The sequence below is a fragment of the Curcuma longa genome, chromosome 21, assembly GCF_044706935.1.
Source record: "Curcuma longa cultivar G26 ecotype Majalengka, Jawa Barat chromosome 21, ITB_CL_G26_1.1, whole genome shotgun sequence".
Taxonomy (NCBI): domain Eukaryota; kingdom Viridiplantae; phylum Streptophyta; class Magnoliopsida; order Zingiberales; family Zingiberaceae; genus Curcuma; species Curcuma longa.
The window spans coordinates 1,700,184-1,721,030 of record NC_133881.1 but is presented as its reverse complement, the minus strand read 5'-3'; the positions used below and the strand labels follow the sequence as shown (position 1 = coordinate 1,721,030).

Genomic DNA, 20,847 nt, shown 5'->3' with positions numbered 1-20,847 from the left:
TTACTCTAATTCAGGAGATCGTAGGTTTTCTCCAAATGGGTTGATATCCACTATAGATAAGAATAACCTTGGAGTAAGTCCAACAAGTCATTCTTAACTACAGTGGTAAGTATTTTATACCAATTATATATCATGTATACATAACTATCACATTATGCTAACAACTATTTAAATGTTCGCATAAACATCGGGTTGTTAACACATTAACATATATACATCATATGCATAACACTTAACTTCACCTCCATCCATATTGACCTTGGAGTGAGTCCAACAAATCAATTCTTCAAGTTAAAGCCAATCCACTAATCGTGAGATCATATCTCGATGATTCGAATATATTTACTTTTAAGCTGGGCTTGGAGTGAATCCAACAACCCAAATGTATTTTCCAAATTCAAAATTATTGCTCCCTAAACAAATTCTAAAGACATATATTACATCTACTTTTGCCTTCTTGTCTGTTTTCATATAGATGAATCTTTATGCATCAATTGACATTCAGCTCTAAAAGTAACCTTGTATAGTTATGCTTATGTGAGTAGTTGCATCCGTATCTATCCACCAAATAAGTATGGTAGCTAGGTTTACTTCTGAACTAACAAAGTTGAGAAGTTTACCTTTCTTGACTCACCAATTAGCGAATCTGGGGCAATTCTTTTTTCAAGTGATCTTTCTTTTTACAAAAGCAACAAGTTGGATCCAAATCTTGTTACATTTACACCTTATGCTTTGAAGCCCCAATCACTACAAGTTGTTTACCCTTACCCTTACTCTTATCATTTTTCTTCTTCTTGTTCGAATACTGAAATGAGGATGCAAAGTGAGCACTTTGAGATCTATCGTGTCTTAATCTCTCTTATTCCTACACACCTGGAGCTATAAGTTCATTCAGTGTCCATTTCTCCTTTTGAGTATTATAGCTAATCTTAAAATGAGCGAACTATGTAGGCAGAGAGATAAGACAAGGTTCACAAGTACACTTTCAGACATTTCAAGCTTTAGTGTTCTAAGCCTTGTAACTAAATTCAACATCTCTATGATGTACTCTCTTATGCTACTATTCCTGTTATACTGCCTGGACACCAACTTCATAAGAAGTGTAATAACCTAAACCTTTTCGTTTGAGGTGAATCGGTTTGCTAACTCCTTAATGAAGGTTTTAGCATCCTTATTCTCAATTATCGAACCCCTAATGGATTCCAGAATTGACATCTTCATAATGGCTAGACTCATGCGATTAGATTGCTTCCACTTTTCAAAGATCACCTTTTGATTCATTATAGAATCACTAGATAAAGATGTAGGGCGATCATGTCTAAATGCATAGTCTAGGTCTATACAGCCTAAAAGTATCATAATATGCTCTTTCTATTGTCCATAGTTTGAACCAATAAGCATGGAGATGTTGATGTGGGTGTGTTTTGTGGGAATATTTTTTTATTTATATAATTTTTATTCCTTTATTCGTTGTCACTCGCACCCATCAAAATTAATTAATTATTTTATTTACCAAACTCCTAACTATCATCTTAAGTAATATAGAGAGGTCCGGGTCCTCTCTCTTGGACTCAATGATAGGAAGTTCTATCCTAAACTCATGGTGCGGAGTTTTATTATTGACTTTATTTATTCCTATTTACACACTTCATTTATTAATAATTATATCCTACAATTTACAATAACAATCAACAATCTTATTTACAGTAACATACAACATATAATATCATTCACCACAATACAACAACACATAAATACAAGATCTAACAACTTATTATATGAACTCCATTTATTAACACTAATCAATATACAATATGAGTTCCATTCATTCAACATACAACCATATACACCCTAATTCATGGTTATTACGAATGACTAAACAAGAACAACAACAAACACTTATATAAGTCACAATAATATACACATTATACAAATTATACATCTTAAACACATAATGCCATACTACATCTAAGTTACAATGATTTACAACAATTACAATCTACACTCTAATATATAATACAACATAAACCATACAAGATTCACACAATGTCCCACAAGTTTTACACTAATCACACAACACTTTATATATGTATTTTACAAGTTATACAACAACATACTTAACATCATACAACATGAATTCTATACATACAACATCTTGTAACCAAGTTCCATTCAATTCCAAAATCACTACAAGTTAACGTTAAGCATGCTTCTTTACCACTCAATCATCCAACTATTCCATGGTTCAACATACAACAATTGCATTCAGGATCACAAATTCAACCACATGATAAACTACCCTTTATTCAATAAACTCAGTATTCCAACACAGCAAGAAGCTACATTAATAAGCATCAACTAATCCAACTCAAATCAATAATATGCTCATACAACCAACAATTCAATTTCAATAGAAGATTACATCTAAGTGAACCAACTCAATAACAATTTAATTACATTCCACACTTTAACAGCCATTAACCATTCACCGTTCAGAAGCAAACTTCAAGAACCGAACAACAACAAGCCAAAGAAAAATGGGGATTGATCAATTCATGTTAACAAAACAACACATCCAAAGGAATTCAGAAACTATATTACAAATTAAGATCAGAGGTAAAGTTAGAATTAAAATTAGAGTTAGGGTTAGAGTTAGAATTAAGATTAGGATTAGGGGTAAGAATCATAGTTGTGGTTAGGATTAAATCAGGGGGTTTTTATGCTGTGAACGAAACAAACAAAACAAGAACAGATAATTAGAACAGTGAAGAGTAGAGAAAAACAAGGGTTTAAGAAATGAGGTTTTCTTCCCTCTCCCAATCAGCACAGAACAGAACTTCCAGCAAATCCGATTGATAGCACCAACGGGACAACGAACCTTGCTGGAGCAAATCACCCACAGCTCGGTGTGAACGGAGAAGACTCAGGCAATGGATGCTTCACCTCTGCCCTAACACCCTGCTACAAATCGCCGCCAGGATATCAGAAACTTAGACTGAAAACAACCTTACCTTGCCATATTCCGGGGACGGCGGGAGTCGAAGACGCACGGGAATCTCCTGCTACAAATCGCCGCCAGGAGACCAGCCGAGTCTCTGCTACAAATCGCTGCCAGAGACCAGCCGCCGCATGTTGCTTCTGTGGAGGTGGAGGTGGACACTACCGACGGCCGTCACTCGCGAGAATCGGTCATCGCAGCAACCACCGACAGGGAAGGGAGAAACGCTACTGGAAATCCTCAATCGGACGTCGCCACGCTTTGCTTTGAGCTGATCGGAAGGAGGAAGGGAGGCTCGGCACAAACGGAGATGAAAAACAGGGGAAGAACAGAGGAAAAAAATCACGGCTGAGAACGCTACAGTGTGCTTAGGTCGCGAGCCTCCCCTCTTTCGCGTGTGAACCGAAAATCCTTATAACCTTCTGTGCTGAACCGGACCAAATTGAACTGGCGGCTTGATTGGCATTGAACCAGCCTTTTGGGTTGTGAGTTGGATTGGGCTGACATGGCTTTTAGGCTGAACTTGAATTTGGAACCCAATTGATTGGGATTGTGTTACATTGGAGTGGGTTGATTGAGCCACTTAAATTGATTTTGAACCAAATGAATCAGAGCTGAGCCAAATTAAGACAATTGAGCATGATCCTAATCAGATTCGAACCCAAACTTGATTTCTTGTAAATTAGTCCTCCAAATATTTTTATTTTCATCTCAATTTCCTGTAAAAATTAAATACACAAATTAATACCTGTAAATTTCCATAAATTAATAAGAATTTAGAATAAACATCAAAAATTCATCCGACATAAATATCAGCCCAAATATCCAATTTATTGACAAGAAATATGATCAAATCAGTCTAAAATAACTCTAATTAAATAGATAAAAATGTCAGTTATCAGATGTGCGTAGGATGTATATCTGTTTTCACGTTTTATTTGCACATCTTCTTGAGCTTTGATTGCTTCATTCTTATGTATATTGCATCCCATATTCATGCATTTAGGCATATATTTTACATTTCCTAGTTCGGAGATCTGCTCGTGTTTTTACATGTTTCAGGATGGAAATTGGAGCGGAAACGGCGCAACGGAGAATTATTGAAGATCAGGCAAGACAGGGCCGTGCCTCAAAGGCACGGCCATGTCTATTCAAGCTCCTGGCCGTGTGACAAAGGGCACGGGCGTGTGCCAAATCCCCTCAACATCAGCCAGAGGCCGTGCCTCAAAAGCACACCCGTGCTTCAAAACAGAACCAAGCCAGTTCATGGCCGTGCCTCACAAGCACGGCCGTGTCTTCATCCTGGAGCAAGCCTCAGCTGAAGGCCGTGCCTCACAGGCACGGCCGTGTGCAAGAACAGAAGCGCCCAGCAGCTGGCCGTGCCTCAGAAGCACGGCCGTGTCCAGCAACTCAACTTCAGCCAGTGCATGGCCGTGCCTCCCAGGCACGGCCGTGTGTGCAAACAGACAAGGGACAAGACTGGACCGTGCCTAAGAGGCACGGCCGTGCCTCAGATCAGAGAACTCACAAGTCCAGGCCGTGCCTCCCAGGCACGGCCGTGCCTTACCCTGTGCCCGAAGCCAACACAAGGCCGTGCCTCCCAGGCACGGCCGTGTGCACGGAGGCGAGCTGCTACGAACCCTTCACTATAAATAGGCCTCTTTAGAGACCTAGCAAAGGGGGGGGGAGCCTTTAGTCAAAACACAATTCAACAAAACTAACATACCGTTGTTTAAACCCTTGTTAATTCGTATTTTTGCTAAGCAACAAAAATCACATTAACAAAACTAACAATATTGTTTTCTAAGATAGAATAAAAATTCAAAAGGAAGTAATTAAGTAGATAGAAAATTTCTTTTACAATGATATTTTTGCTTTATTTGTTTGGCCTAAAGAAAAATTGGAAAAAGATTAAACCATTGCTCTCTGAAATTAATTAAACAAACAAATTTACTTTAGTTTGTGTACGTAGACATATCCAGCAGCATATCTCATCTAATTTATTCAATATTAGAATAGCAGTAATATGCAGTGCTTCTCCTAGCTCCTTGCAATCTAAACATACATGCTTAACACTCATTCGAGCAGCTAATTGAGGGCCAAAACAAGCAAAAAGAAATGAAGTTGCAGATGATAATATATATACCTGATCATTCTCGTAATTTGAAGGCCTATTTGTAGCCATATCTACTAAAAAAACAAAGGAGAAAAAAAAGATGTGCAGTGTGTATAGTATTTTTTTAGTAAATTAAGGTGATGATGGGTTTTATAGAGGGAATTAAGGGCCCTCAAGTTTAGCACTGCACATGGTCAAGTTTAGCATGTGGCCTAATTAATTATTTCTCCTTGCATATTCTTTAATTGATTGACATGAATGCGGGCTCCATGACAAAACTTGCTCTACTGAACAACCTGTATCATATAGGCAGGCCAACTTTGATGAACAACGTAACCTGCACCATTTATGCAGGCCAACTTGCTCTCACCGACGATCGATCACCTAACATCTTAAACCAAAACAAGCTAAAACTTGCTCTCACTGAACAAACTGCACCATATAGACAGGCCAACTGATTTTCATGAACAGCCTGTATTTGTCTAGATCTAATTAAGGCCTACACGTTTGGTTACGTTGTTGGCTCTATACGTACAGAACTTGAGCTGTAACGATGCCTACATTTGTGAGCTCTTAGAACATCTAATTACGTCTATATTAATGACCTCATGCATCTACTGAAATTAAGTCAATAAACTTTAAACATTCACAATAATATCCCTAAAAGTTTTCACGACACTGGCACGATCATTAACACTTAAAGTTAGAGGTAAATGTAAAATGATGATCATTTTAAAACTATGGGGGCATTTAAATTCCAAGGAAGACAGGCCAAATTGATGATGGCTGCCTGACGACACCTAACATTCTAAACCAAAACAAGCTAATTAATTAAAACTGGCTCTCACTCAACAACCTGCACCATATAGAGCCAACTGATTTTAATGAAACAGCCTATATTTGTCTATGAAAAACACAGTGGAATAATGATCTAAGGCCTACACGTTTAGTTGTTAGCTCTATACGAACAAAACTTGAGCTGTAACGCTGCCTACATTTATGAGCTCTTAGAACATCTAATTACGTCTATATTGATGACCTCATCTACTGATACTACAAGAATATTGGGCTCTAGAGACGAAATATTTCGTCGCTAATTGGTTGTTAACCATTGTTAGCGACCGATTAACAATCGATTTTGCTAATCTCTAAAAAAATTAGTCGTTGAAGTACGTCATTTAATGACGGATTTAATTTTCCATAGTTGATGTCATTTAACGACGGAGTTAAATAGTCATCGTTAATATTAGCGATGGATAATTAAATATATCACTAAAGTTACCCATAAAATATTAAATAGTCAGTCGTTAATTAGCAACAAAAATTTAAATCTATCGCTAAGATTATAAATGGAATGTACTGTTCTGTCTTTGAACTAGCTAGCGATGAATGTTTAATTCTGTTACTAATTAGTAGCGACGGAAACTTAATTCCGTTGCTAAGTAGCGATAGAATATTTAATATCTGAAAAAAAATTTATAGAACCTTTCCATTTTCGCATTTTCCCTATTTATATTTACATAATCAATTATAAACTATCACAAACGATGATTTTGACAATACAATTACAATCCCATATACAACAACACAATTACAATCCAATAAACAACAATACAATCATAAACCAATTCAACAAATTAACTACCAAGACATAACTAGTTAACCAATCCAATAAGTTAATAAATTCAACAAGTTAAACCAATCCAATCACGATACAACAAGTTAACAATCATGATACAACAAGTTAAACTAATCACAATCACGATACAATCACAACATATCAAATATAACAAATGAATATATCCACTTAATATCTCAAGTTAAACTAATCATAATCACGATACAATCACAAATATCAAATATCTTAAATATAACAAATGAATCCACTCAATATCTCAAATATCTCAAGTTAAATCCACCACAATCACGATACAATCATAACATATCAAATATCTCAATACAATCACAACGTATCAAATATCTATAATATCCAAATAGTATTATAGAATTCTAAATAATATATATAATAAGATAGGTTATTAATAAAATAAGGATAAACTACATCATTGCAATTATAACTAACGAATTGAATTTAAACTTATTCTACACTATAAAAAAAAGACAATGAGATAATGATTTTACACACCTGAATGTTAGTTTGAATATTTGTTGATGACGATATATAGAATATATCATTATTGAAATGTCCTAAATGCTATTATAAAAATTAATAAATTTAATTTACATGTTCATGAGTAATAAACAAAAAAATAAAGTTAAAAATATTAACATACCTCTCATGTAGCTACTGATCAAGATCCTAAGGGCCCTGAGTCGCTTGAGAGTGAAAGTCATGTAGTGTTTAACTTATGCAAGCTATGAATTTCCACATTTCCCGTCTAATTTTCTTGTATCTCATCTAGACTTGTCAAAGACTATTGAAATTCTACCTCTAATATAGAGAGTCAATTTTTCAATGCTTGGACTTCTACCCTAGTAGATGATCTACTAGGACAACCTCTGATCTTAGAGGCCATCACACAATTATAAACGACTCTTGCCTGGGCCCAAGATCGTAGAAAGTGGAGGTCTTTTTCTTTCCACTAACTACATCATAATAGATCTCACTTACCTGGTTGGTGGATAGAGTCTGCATCTCACCTCCTTTTGTATCAGGCTGAGACGCCTGTGCAACTTTGACCGTCATTTCATCCTATTTAAAAATAAGTTCATATAAAATATAAAATTAAAAAAATTAATCATTGTTAATAATTAAATAAGTTTAAAATTTAAATTCTTACATCTAATGCCTTCAATCGAAGATCGACAAATGTATCATCCTTTGACTTATGTGTCTTGGTAAATATCTCTTAACAAGTCAGAAGTCATTGTAGCTCATGTTGCTGAATATTGAATAATGCAATTAAATCAAAATAAATTCATTGATAATTAAATAATTCTGATATAAATATATTAATTGTAAACTCACTAAGTCTATGACATACTTCATGATCGAACATGATCTAGCTATATGGTTTGTTGATCCAGTGCTAGGGTCAACCAATTCGATGTTTCTGTTAGCTTGAGCTGTCGCTAAATTTAACTGCCATATTTCTGTCACCCAAATGGTTTGTCATGCCTACCAAACATCATCTGGGATAAAAATGGTCTTACTCCCTTTCTTCTACATTTATACAACATATCCTTGTAGAGTTTGGCATAGAGATTATTTCATATTTCTTTAAATGCCCCTCGTGCCCTAGCTCTTAGGTATATTTTTTCTACAAAAATACGTTTATAAATTAGTATAAAAAAATAAAACTCTTCGTAATAAAAAGGACTTATTAAAAATTTCTAGTAGTAAAAATCTCTCATCCCCTCGTCTATACGCCTCCATGTTGTAACGACCCGGCCCCTCGGCCCCTCGGCCCCTTGGGCGGCCCAACTGGCGGCCCAACTGGCGGCCCCTTGGCGGTCCCTTGGGCGGCCCAACTGGCGACCCCTTATGTCGTCAACCGACGACCCTCGGCCGTGTCGTTACTTCCTAGGTCTTTCCACCCCTGGCCAGTGGATTTTTGCCTTCCCCAGGATTCGAACTCTAGACCTCCAGGTTAAGTACTAGAGTTTATGAATCCTGGTAGCCAAGTGAGAAGCCTCTTACTTGGCTACCAGGATTCATAAACTCTAGTACTTAACCTGGAGGTCTAGAGTTCGAATCCTGGGGAAGGCAAAAATCCACTGGCCAGGGGTGGAAAGACCTAGGGAGTAACGGCACGGCCGAGGGTCGTCGGTTGACGACATAAGGGGTCGCCAGTTGGGCCGCCCAAGGGACCGCCAAGGGGCCGCAGTTGGGCCGCCCAAGGGGCCGCAGTTGGGCCGCCCAAGGGGCCGAGGGGCCGAGTCGTTACAATAAAATAAATTGTCACGACCCGGGAGACGACCGTCCAAAAAATTTTCGGCAGCATCTCCCCTGTATCTATGACAATTCCCTGGATACATACACATATATAAGGCCCACACGGGCAATCCATAACAGGCTATGGATTCGTACAAGTATAATAAAAGTAAATGTGACCCACACGACCACTCAACACATCCTACTATATGTGAAATGCATCCGTAAAAGTATTAACGAATAAAACTCGTCAATTCTTCGCAAAAGAGATAATATGCAGCGGAAAACACAACATACTAAAACTTCGAACGGAGAATAAAATCCGTAACCACATATAAGATGCAAGCAGTGTAATAAAGTCCATAGTCTCAATACGACACATAAATCCGAACTATAAGCAAATCACGACAATACGAAACTACTACATCAGTGTATAAACCAACACAAGTCCACAACACAAAAATCACCACTAGCTGTGAGATGTCGCATCTGGCAGAATCTCCTCGGCATCAGCTGTAAACTCCTACCTGATATCTGGGAAGACAGAAAAATCCCAGGGTCCAAAAGATGTGAGTACAAATACTCAGTGGGTAATATAGAAAGACAGTGCATGAATAAAAAAAATAACAGAAGGATAGGTACATACCAAAGGTCAACAAGGTATCAGTAATACCTCTGCAGATAGATAACAGCTAACATGGGTCTCATGCATGTAATGCATCATATGAATGACATGTCAAGCATAGTGCAACAGTCAAGGATCAAACAAGTAGGCAATCAAAATGCAGTATCAGTACGGTCCAGTACATATATATCATGCATATGATGTGCATATGCATGATGCAACTGCCCCACTCACTACAGCACTCGTGCAAGCATCTGAGGCTGGGATGGCCGGCATCGGGGGATCAGTACTCCGCGCCCTACAGTCAAGTAGTCCGGTGATCCAAATCAGGGATCAGTGCTCCGCGTCCGGTGATCCCGTAGCTATGATAAGCTACATATCCTATGGTCGATATCTGACCTCTAATACTCGTCTGCGACGTACCAATCATGTACTCTCCGAGTATACCCCTAACGGTATCGAGGTCAAATCATCGACTCGGCTGCGTACACTGCCATACAGCCGTCAACTGCGTACACTGCCATACAGTCGCCATCATCATGATGGAAATAGGGTATAATAACCACCTATGTAGATATACAACTAAGTCATCTACCATCACGATATACCCACTGCAATGGGATTTACAATCGTTATCATGCATCATGATGAGATGCTCAAATCATAGTAATCATCACCTACTATACTAATCAATAAAAGTAGGTACAAGTCATCATGCTCGCAAGTATCATACGAAAGGATCATATCAATAATGATCATACATGCCATATCAAGAATAGAAGCAGTAATCAGGAATGATAATCCAAGATCAATGGCATAAGGACAAGCATGATATAACATGAGTGGTGAAAAGGTATACAAATCACAGGAAAGAATAGCATCAATGTATCAAGCTACAAAGACTATAAAAGAATCATGCACTGGGAAAAACATGAACTGTATTGACCAAATACAGTAAATCACCCACCTGATGTATCGAAGATCAAAACTAGAACCCCCAGAACCCTCGTATATACCAAACTCCAAGTATCACTCAAGGTCCTGCAAATACAATGATAATATCCTAAATATCATGATGTATCGAAGAAACACAAATGGAATATAAGTTAGTTTAATCTATTCAATTAAGCTAACTTGGGTTAGACTAATCAACCCCTCAGATTTCTATTAACAAGAGTTAACCAATTAATCACTACTAGAAAAAAGTTAATAGACAACGCCTTAAAGACAACGTTTTTTAGCAAAAGCGTTGTGGTTTTTCAATTTACAACGTTTTTACTCAAAATCGTTGTCTTTTAAAATTAAAAGACAACGTTTGTTCAGAAAGTGTTGTCTATTAGCGTTTATTTTGGGTCAACCACAACATTTTTAAAAAATCGTTGTCGAAAGCGTTGTCTTTTAGCGGATTTTTTTGTCAAAGAAAATGCTTTTAAAAAGTATTATCGTTGAGGGTTGTCGTTGAGGGTTTAGAAGATTTACATCCTTGTATTTTATCAGGCGAGTCCGCGATTTTCGTCCCTCTACCGCTCGCACCTCTAGTTCGTCGTTCTCCTGCGCGTCCCATTTTCGTCCGCGATTTTTGCCCCATTTTCGTCTTCTCCCGGGCCCCCCTTTCGTGACCGCCTGCGCTTCGCCCTCCGGTCGCTTCTCCGCCGCCTCCACCTCTCCCTCTCCCTCCGCCATGGCGTCCTTGGTTAGGGCTCGCCGCGGGGCGCCAGAGGAGGGTGGATCGGGCGGGAAGATCCTCCGCGACCGGCGAGGAGGCAGAGAGGCGCGGCCCTCCCCCTATGCGCGCCCTCCCCCGCTCGCCCTCCCGGCGCCTCCACCTCCCGCCGGGAGCCCTAGGTGGCTTCTCGGCCTCGTCTCCGGGGCCGGGAAGCTTTTCTCGTCCGTGTTCCGCTCCGACGGCAGCTCCCCCGACTCTTCTGCGTCATCTTCTTCATCCTCTACGAACTACAGCCCACGATCCGGTGAGTTGATTTTCCTGCCTTTCTCACCTTATGAGGGGACTGCTATTGCTGCAACTATCAGTTTATCTTTGTACTATTTGGTATGTAGTATTGGACGCAGGTTCAGGAAAGAGATACTGGTGGATTATTTTAGCGTTCTGTTTAGTTTAGTGCAATCACGCACTTCCATACCGTATACCTTAAATTGTTCTTGTCCTGATTCAAATATGGTTTAGATTAATTTTAGTAATCTTAACTGCTAAATTTGGTTAGCTGGTTACTTACTTGTACAAAAAGATATACCCTATTTAGAATGTGCCCTATATATAATTTTACATTTATAACACTCCTCTTCATTGCCAAAGATCAACATGCAGATTAGATGAACTTATTTAATGTGCAGAATTTAGACCAGAAACCTCTTCTGATAGACTAAGTGATCATTTATACTGAAACTTTAATTGTCTCCTAAAGTGATTTATGTGTACTTTTATATTAAGAGCAACAACTATTTTATAATCATAACAATTACTATCGTAGGAATTGAAGTTATACTAGGTCTAGTCTGAATATTTATTTGCTGACTCTGCAACTTTTACTTAGCAATTGAAGTTTTCTTTCCTAATTTGCAAGTAGTAGTACCTCGTGGGTAAATATTGAATGTATTTCCATGAAAAAGAAGGTGCGCAGACTACACATTGATGTGTTCAGTAGGGTCAGTTCATGCAGCGTGACCTTTTGATAGCCAAAGATCATTTAGTGACCCTTATATTTTTCTCCCATGGTCATGTCTCAATGGAGTGTTCTTAATGCTGCACTAGTCTACCATCTCGTTGCTCAAATATGTGATCGGAAAAACATGTGCTTAAAAAGTTTCCACTTGACTAGCATAAACAGTGGTTAGGCAGATTTGATGGGGATTTCATAGCCGACATATAATTGCATATGACATATGCAGTTTGTGTATGCATTTAAAAAAAATCATTTAAACAATTTAAACTAAATCAAATTGATTTAAGTTGCCCTTTTTAGTAACTTATAACTTTGAAGTGAACTACTACTTTGCAAGTGATAAATTTTTTGATACCAATATAAATACTTTTTAAATATCAATTCTGACAGCATATGACTCCGCATATGCACTATGCAATGGGTTGGTCATGTATTGCCTTCATATTGTTTTTTAAAACTTGGTCAGAAATCATTAGGAGCAATATAACTTTCTGATGTTATCTGAAATGCCATTTTTTAGTACTTTGTGCCTACAGGCTCATGTGAAATAAGTGGTGGCATTCAAGTTTTCTCCCACTCACAATGTTACATTTTCTATTTTTAAAATGTTTTTCTTTTGCATGTTCATATAGGGTTGGATTACATGGATCTTAACCCTCAATGTAATTCTATAAAAACTACGTCGCCAATAATTCAAAATTCTTAATTCACTTTTAATTACTTTAGCTAAAGTAGAATTAATTTAACTTGTGTAACTATATATATTTATTGATCACCTTTGAACATGCATATTACCTTGATCCATTTTCTTTTATTCTATCATCTAGTAGAGCTACACAAAATCTTGGGATAGATGTGTTTTTTATTTTTCTACATCTGCATTAAAACTATAGTTTTTAAACAACCCAACATTCTGCTCTATAGAGTATGAATACTTGTACAACAATCTTATGAAACTGTTTTGTAGCTTAAGGGGCACCAAATTTCAGAAGCAGTCTTAGTAATATTTAACCAAAATAATAGTAGTTCGATGTTTGTTTCATCTCACATCGAATTGGTCAAACCAAAATATACATTGAGTTGGTTTGGCTTGATTCCAAGTACTACGACAGTTGCTTTGTGTCAAAAATTAGCCAAGGAAATGTGTCTATTGAATCAGCATAAGTTTTATTTAGTTCCAACAAATTATAAACCCCTGTAGTCTTATTAGGAGTACTGGCGTTGGTAAAGACATCTTATTATTATAACAACCAAACATCTGTCTATTTGTATTTTTGGGAAAATGCTGATTGTGTTAATATGTCATACTTAGTTAATGTTTTCTAAGATTTGTATGCATTTCTTAAATTTTCTGCATATTTTTATTGTAATGAATATGTCAGTTTGGTAGTCTTGCATGAATCTTCTTGTGCTTGTAACAAGGTTTTGATTTGTAAAAGTGTTGATGTTTTCCTCATATGCAGATGAAGAGGAGAATGTTGATGCATCTAAAATGCTTACTGGACCTAAACAAGTAATTGATATTCCCATTTCCATTCAGTTGTTAATGTTATTAGTAAGCGACTTATGTTGACTGAAAATCATGAGAATTATTACAGATGATACTTCACAAACTTGTGTGCTCTTGACACTTTTGGAACCCATTAGTTCTCCATTTCTATACAAAGTTGTTTCTATATGGTCAGGGTTTGGATAATTCAGATGTGATTGCTGACTGCGTGGAGGGATCACGTGCTGTTGTTCCGATAAGTGAAACCAAACTTGCTATTCAGAAGTTGCTCTCACTGGAGACTTTCTCTAGGTAGCTGATAATTTCTTCATTTCTTCTTCTTATTTTTTTATCTTGTTGGTTTGTTGATATTTCCTTGACATCATTGTAAGATTTTCTCTAGTGCACACAGTGCATTTACATTTCCTTTTTCACTTTTCCACTTGTGTCTAACCCATTTTTGTGTGGATGTAAGATTTTCTGTGAAGTTGCAGACTATGAAATGATCTAGCTCTTTAACTAATGTAAAAAAAAAATGCTAACTTGTTATCTCTTATTGGCAAAGTAGCACTGCTCACATGCCACTCTAAGAGGAGAATAAGAATGAGATGAATGCTTTATAAACTCATTTTAAATTCATGTCTGAAAGATCAACTATAGATGATATTTATTATTTTATTTAATTTGACATCAATGGAAAAATATACAGTAAAAGAAGGATTTGGGCATGTTTTTTATTGATATAGAAAATTTTTAGGACACTATCCCTAGACAATTATTTTGGTGAGGTTTAAAGGAGAAAGAAATATGTAGTAATTATATGATGTGATAGAAGTCATGTATAAGAATGTAGTTAGTGAGAGTGATTAATAATTTTCGTGTACTTTCTCATTATCTATCTATAGTGAGAGTGATTATTTTGGTGAGGTTTTTTGGATATCAAGTATAGTTGAATATAAACTATGAAAATCTTCTGTCATCAGGATGTCGGTAACTTCTTGTCAACTGTGCAAGAAGACATTGTTGAGAATAATGTTCCTCGTGAACCTTTCATTTCAGCTTCAACATCAATGGTGCCTGGTGGTAATGTCTTTGTTGAAGAAAAAATTATCTTTCCGGGAGCACTATGAGAAACAATTTTTTTTATAAATATATAATATTGTTTAATTTCATTTGAATTCAGGAGATTCCAGATACCATAGGCCTCATATTGAAAAAGTAATTGAGACACCAGATCTGTAAGTCAACACATTTATGTATAGTTATGCCATGCATGACATGTTTTACTAGTTTCTACATAATTTTTTTTTCAAATTTTATTTTAAGATGACAGGTATATCACTGATTAAGGCCATTTAGTCTTTTTAAACTCTCTCAAGCTCCTAAAGTGGGTATAGGATTCATATTTACTAGCATTGTAATGGATTAATGGCGCAAGACATTCTATCACAGTTATTCCTACACTCTTCATCCTCTGACATCTCACCAGCTCCATAACTAGCATTGTAATGGATTAATGATCTCCATAGTTCATTGTATATAATTCTGCTGTTTGTGATTAATTCTGCTGCTGCTGTTTATGAGTAGGTATGGAATGCTGATCTCCATAGTTCATTGTGTATAAATCTGCTGCTGTTGTGCCCATATTTTGGATAAATTAGTATTATCTTTTGGCCGGCTGGTATTTGGCAGATGGACCTGTTCTATTTCTGCTGCTGTTACTTGGTGATGCTAATGTTGTGCCCATACTTGGTGATGCACTTGCTGTTACTTGGTGCTGCTAATGTTGTGATGCGGCATGTTCTATTTCTGCTGCTGTTGGAGGATATTCTGTTACGTTGAAACCTTTGTTATGGACCTGCTGCTGTTAATTATGGAGTTTCTATGTTGGAAGTTGTAACTTGAATTTGTGTTATGAACTTGTATAAGTTGTATGTTATGAATTTGTGTTATGAACCTGCTGTAAGAATGATTTTTGTGTAAATATAAGTTGTATGTTTTGTATGTGATTTAGTAAATTTTGTAGCCAATGGTTTTGTATTTACAAAATATATTATTTCTTATTTACTGCTAAAAAAATCAAAAGACAACGCTTTTAAAAACGTTGTAAAACCCAAGCAATTTGTAACAAAATTACAACGCTTTTTAACCGTTGCAAAATGTGTTGTCATACCTATTAAAAACAACGTTTTTAAAGCGTCGCAAAAAACGTTGTAATATTTACAACGCTTTTTCTGCGTTGCGAATGTGTTGTCAATGTTAACAAAGACAACGCTTAAAAAGCGTTGTCGTTGAGGGACCCCTTTTACAACAGGGCCTCTTACAACGCTTTTTAACCCACAAAGACAACGCGTTTTTCGCGTTGTCTATTAACATTTTTCTAATAGTGAATTAATTAGTGATATTAATCAATTAATTAATTAATTGTATTAACCCCTTTTTTATCTTAGATTTAATCAACCCAATCATCCACTAATCAACATAAACCTAATAAAATCCATAACCGATTCAACACCATCAACAGATCCATTCCATTAAATCCAACTAAGGAAAACTCACCTCTGATCTAAAGGCTTGATCGAAGAGTACTTTAGATCCCTTGCTCCTTTGATTCCAACAAGATAGAACCTGAACCATCCAAGAAATCCATAACTCTCAATCAAACAGTAACCTTAATCTGATCCATTTCATAGCAAGATCTAATCAGAATCGGTATGGAGAACTCACCTCCAAATGAAGGCTTGCCCTAGCTTCTTTTTAGCTCAGATCCGAAATCCTAGCTCAATCCAATAAAATTCGTCGGCAGAAATCTCTCGCTGCCGAACAAGAACACCCTCTAATTGATCTGCTCAAACCAAATCGAAGACATCTGATTGGAATCAATAAACTTACCTCTAGATCTGAAACTCTATATCTTTGCTTCGGTTCTTCTCCGATTCCTCTTCTTCATCCCAGCTTCGACCGAACAATCCAAACCTCGCGGCCGGAATCAAGAAGCCTCCCCAAATCAAGATCCAACTCAAAAACCTATAGAAACCGGTAGAAATCATCGATCTAGGCTTTAGAAAACCCTAGACATCAAAGATCACATGAGTCCTTACCTCTTCCGAGCTCTCCCGTTCGCCGACCGTCGCCGTCGCCTCGCGGTTTCCAGCCAAGCCTCGGCGACACACAACCCTCTACAATCAAGCCCTAATGTTTTGGTATTTTACATTCTCCCCCACTAACAAAAATTTGGTCCCCAAATTTGTTATTTTCAAACTACGATGCAGAAATACTGTAAAAATTTAAATCATACCTCAAGCAAATAGATGAGGATATCGAGCTCGGATGACATCCTCCAGCTCCCATGTCGCCTCCTCATCTGAATGATGCTGCCATCCGACTTTTACAAGTCGAATGGTCTTGTTCCGCAACTGTCGCTCCTTCCGGTCAAGAATCCGCACCGGAATCTCCTCATAGGACGCGTCAGGCTGAAGAGGAACAGGTACCTCCCTCAGAATATGCGAAGGATGAGATATGTATTTCCGCAACATAGATACATGAAATACACTGTGGACACCCGCAAGTGTCGGAGGCAATGCTAGGCGGTATGCAACCTCGCCAACCCGCTCCAGTATCTCGAAAGGACCAATATATCGTGGGAGCTAACTTTCCTTTCAATCCGAATCTCTTCACCCCCTTCGTGGGTGACACTCGTAAAAACACATGATCGCCTACAGAGAACTCCAATGGGCGACGTCTCTGGTCTGCATAACTTTTCTGTCTATCATGGGCCTCTGACATCCGTCGTCTAATAGTACGTACAAGCTCGGCATCCTGCTGAACACTCTGTGGACCCAAAAACTGTCTCTCGCCAACCTCCTCCCATAATACTGGAGATCGGCACGGTCTACCATACAAGGCCTCGAATGGCGCCATCTGAATAGTGGAGTGGTAGCTATTATTATACGCAAACTCTACCAAATGCAAATGATCCTCCCAGCTGCCACCGAAGTCCAGAATACATGCTCGTAATAAATCCTCTAGTGTCTGAATCGTGCGCTCTGACTGACCGTCAGTCTGAGGATGAAAGGCTGTGCTGAATCTGAGCTTCGTACCCAGTGCCTGCTGTAAACTCTGCCAGAATCGCGAAGTAAAGCGAGGATCTCTGTCTGAAATAATACTCTCTGGTACTCCATGCAGCCTAATAATCTCTCTGGAGTACAAGTCCGCCAAACGGTCCAGAGAGTCAGTCTGACGTATCGGTAGAAAATGAGCAGATTTGGTTAGTCGATCCACGACTACCCAAATCGCATCATGACCCTTCCGGGTCCTAGGCAAACCAGTAACGAAGTCCATAGTAATATGATCCCATTTCCACTCAGGAACCGGGATCTCCTGTAGTAATCCTGCTGGTCTCTGGTGTTCGGCCTTCACCTGCTGGCAGACCAAACACCTCGCAACAAAATCGGCCACGTCTCTCTTCATGCCGTGCCACCAATAGGAGCGCTTTAGGTCCCGATACATACGAGTACCACCCGGATGTATCGAAAACCTAGAATGGTGCGCCTCCTGTAATAACTCCTCTCTGACTGGATGCTCTGGAACACACAGTCGTCCTCGGAACCGAAGAACTCCGTCTGCATCCCAAGAAAACCCTGGCTGCAGACCGGAATCCAATCTGCTGCGGATAAACTGGATGTGCTGATCACTAGCCTGGGCTGACTTAATCTTCTCTACTAACTCTGACTGAGCGACCATCGTAACCAGAATACCCTGCTGAGTCTGACTATGCTCCACAAGCCCCAACTCAGAAAACTGTCGAACTAAATCAGTCACGGATACCATCTGACTAGCCAGAATTCCACGAGACTTCCGGCTAAGCGCATCGGCAACAACATTAGCTTTCCCAGGATGGTAGCTAATGGTACAGTCGTAATCCTTCAGATACTCCATCCATCGTCTCTGTCTAAGGTTCAGCTCTTTCTGCGTGAATAGGTACTTCAGACTCTTATGATCCGTGAAAATCTCAAATGTAACTCCATAAAGGTAATGTCGCCAAATCTTCAAAGCGAAGATAATAGCGGCAAGCTCTAAATCATGCACAGGGTAGTTCTTCTCGTGGTCTTTCAACTGACGAGAAGCGTAAGCGACTACCCGATCACGCTGCATCAATACCGCACCAAGTCCCTGAAAAGATGCATCAGTATAGAGTACGAATCCATCATCGCCGGACGGAATCACCAATATCGGAGCACTCACCAATCGCTGCTTCAGCTCCTGAAAACTAGTCTCACAAGCCTCTGTCCAAATGAACTTCGCCCCCTTCTTGGTCAGACGGGTCAGCGGTATAGCAATACGAGAGAAATTCTCCACAAATCTCCGATAATATCCAGCTAAACCCAGAAAACTGCGAACCTCCTGTACTGATTTGGGCTGCTCCCAACCAGTAACTGCCTCGATCTTCTGAGGGTCTACGGAAATGCCTCTGCTCGATACAATATGTCCGAGAAATCCCACAGAAGATAACCAGAACGCGCACTTACTGAATTTGGCATATAGCTGCTCTCGGCGTAATGTCTCTAATACAATACGGAGGTGCTGCTCATGCTCTGTCTCTGATCGGGAGTATATCAGAATATCATCAATAAAGACGATAACGAACCGGTCCAGATACTCCAAGAAAATCTGGTTCATCAGATCCATAAACACAGCAGGAGCATTGGTGACACCGAACGACATCACCAAAAACTCGTAATGTCCATATCGTGTACGGAATGCTGTCTTCTGAATGTCCTCATCTCGTACTCTAAGCTGATGATAGCCAGATCGTAAATCAATCTTAGAGTACACGCATGAACCTTTCAGCTGATCGAAAAGATCGTCAATACGCGGAAGAGGATATTTGTTCTTGATGGTTACCGCATTCAGCTGGCGGTAATCAATACACAATCGCATAGAACCATCCTTCTTCCTGACGAATAAGACTGGAGCTCCCCAAGGTGAAACACTGGGTCGTATGAAACCCCGATCTAGTAACTCCTGTAACTGGATCTTGAGCTCCTCTAATTCTTTCGGTGCCATCCGATAAGGTGCCTTAGACACTGGTGCAGTGCCGGGAATCACCTCAATAATGAACTGAATTTGCCTCTGAGGTGGCAAACCAGGAAGCTCGTCCGGAAAGACATCCAGATACTCTCGGACGATACGAATATCGGAAGGACTAGAAACACTGTCCTCCTCTGTCTGCTTCAGAGACAATAGATAACCTCGACAGCCGCTGTCTAGCATTCTCTGCGCTTGTATGGCAGAAATAATAGATAAACTGTCACTCTGAGTACCCACGAATTCCCAAGCGGGTTGATCCGGAGGTCGGAAGGTAACCACTCTGGCTCGGCAATCAACTGTAGCATGATAAGTGGATAACCAATCCATACCCAGAATAATATCAAATTCTGCCATATCTAGTATCTGCAGATCCACTGTAAGGGTATGCCCGTCGAAGTCCAGCGGACATCCCTTAATCTGCTGATTCGTAGTTAGCACTTCACCCGAAGGTAAAGACACTGCTAAACTACACGATCTAATCATCGGAATCCTACCAATTTTCCTCAAAAATACTCTAGACATAAAAGAGTGAGAACTACCGGTATCAATCAATGTATCAGCAAAGATAGAGTAGACAGAGACCATACCCCGGATGACCGATCCATCGGCCCGCTGCGCCTCTTCCCGAGTGATAGCGTAAACGCGTCCAACCTCGGTACTGGGCGGCTGAGTAATAGGCTGAGAAGTAGAGGGTCTCCACTCTGTCTGAGTCTGACTCTGAGGTACTGGAGTAGCTGGAACTGGTGCTGCTGCTGAGGTAGCATGTAAGACTGAGGTACTGCTGGTATACTACTGCTGTAGAATAGTATGCCTCTGAACCAGTAGGATACTGAAATGATGTCTGATATGAGCTGGCTGATCTCTCCCCTGCAGCATATACATCTGTGGCTGAGGCGGTGGGGGTAGCTGCTGCTGCTGTGTGCTCTGGGCCTCTGTGTCCTCTGCGATCGCTG

General features: G+C 39.1%; 2 protein-coding genes across 3 annotated transcripts in view; one reads left to right on the top strand and one right to left on the bottom strand.

Annotated features, from left to right (window-relative positions):
* LOC141815479 (putative 3-hydroxyisobutyryl-CoA hydrolase 3) overlaps window positions 1-5,220 on the bottom strand; it is a 7,952-nt gene extending 2,732 nt beyond the window's left edge. The window contains exon 1 of the mRNA XM_074703422.1: window positions 5,145-5,220. Within this exon, the coding sequence (XP_074559523.1) occupies window positions 5,145-5,183 (39 nt within the window). The 5' untranslated portion in view covers window positions 5,184-5,220. The remainder of the gene's footprint in view (window positions 1-5,144) is intronic.
* A 5,950-nt stretch (window positions 5,221-11,170) lies between these two features.
* On the top strand, window positions 11,171-15,808 carry LOC141815560 (uncharacterized). Of its 2 annotated transcripts, XM_074703510.1 has the most exons (6): window positions 11,171-11,604; window positions 13,779-13,828; window positions 14,001-14,116; window positions 14,788-14,887; window positions 14,988-15,042; window positions 15,497-15,808. In XM_074703510.1, exons 1-5 carry the CDS (start codon window positions 11,316-11,318, stop codon window positions 15,024-15,026), a joined length of 594 nt encoding a protein of 197 aa, XP_074559611.1. In that variant the 5' UTR covers window positions 11,171-11,315; the 3' UTR covers window positions 15,027-15,042; window positions 15,497-15,808. The 2 variants fall into 2 exon arrangements, with proteins under 2 accessions (XP_074559611.1, XP_074559612.1); XM_074703511.1 differs by lacking the exons at window positions 14,788-14,887; window positions 14,988-15,042.
* The last annotated feature ends 5,039 nt before the right edge of the window (window positions 15,809-20,847 follow it).

Excerpts from the sequence above, each read along its gene's own strand:
- LOC141815560 (XM_074703510.1), top strand. The coding sequence starts at position 11,316 with ATGGCGTCCTTGGTTAGGGCTCGCCGCGGGGCGCCAGAGGAGGGTGGA. Across the intron at positions 11,605-13,778 it reads GAACTACAGCCCACGATCCG|ATGAAGAGGAGAATGTTGAT; the intron begins GTGAGTTGATTT and ends CCTCATATGCAG. Across the intron at positions 13,829-14,000 it reads TGCTTACTGGACCTAAACAA|GGTTTGGATAATTCAGATGT; the intron begins GTAATTGATATT and ends CTATATGGTCAG.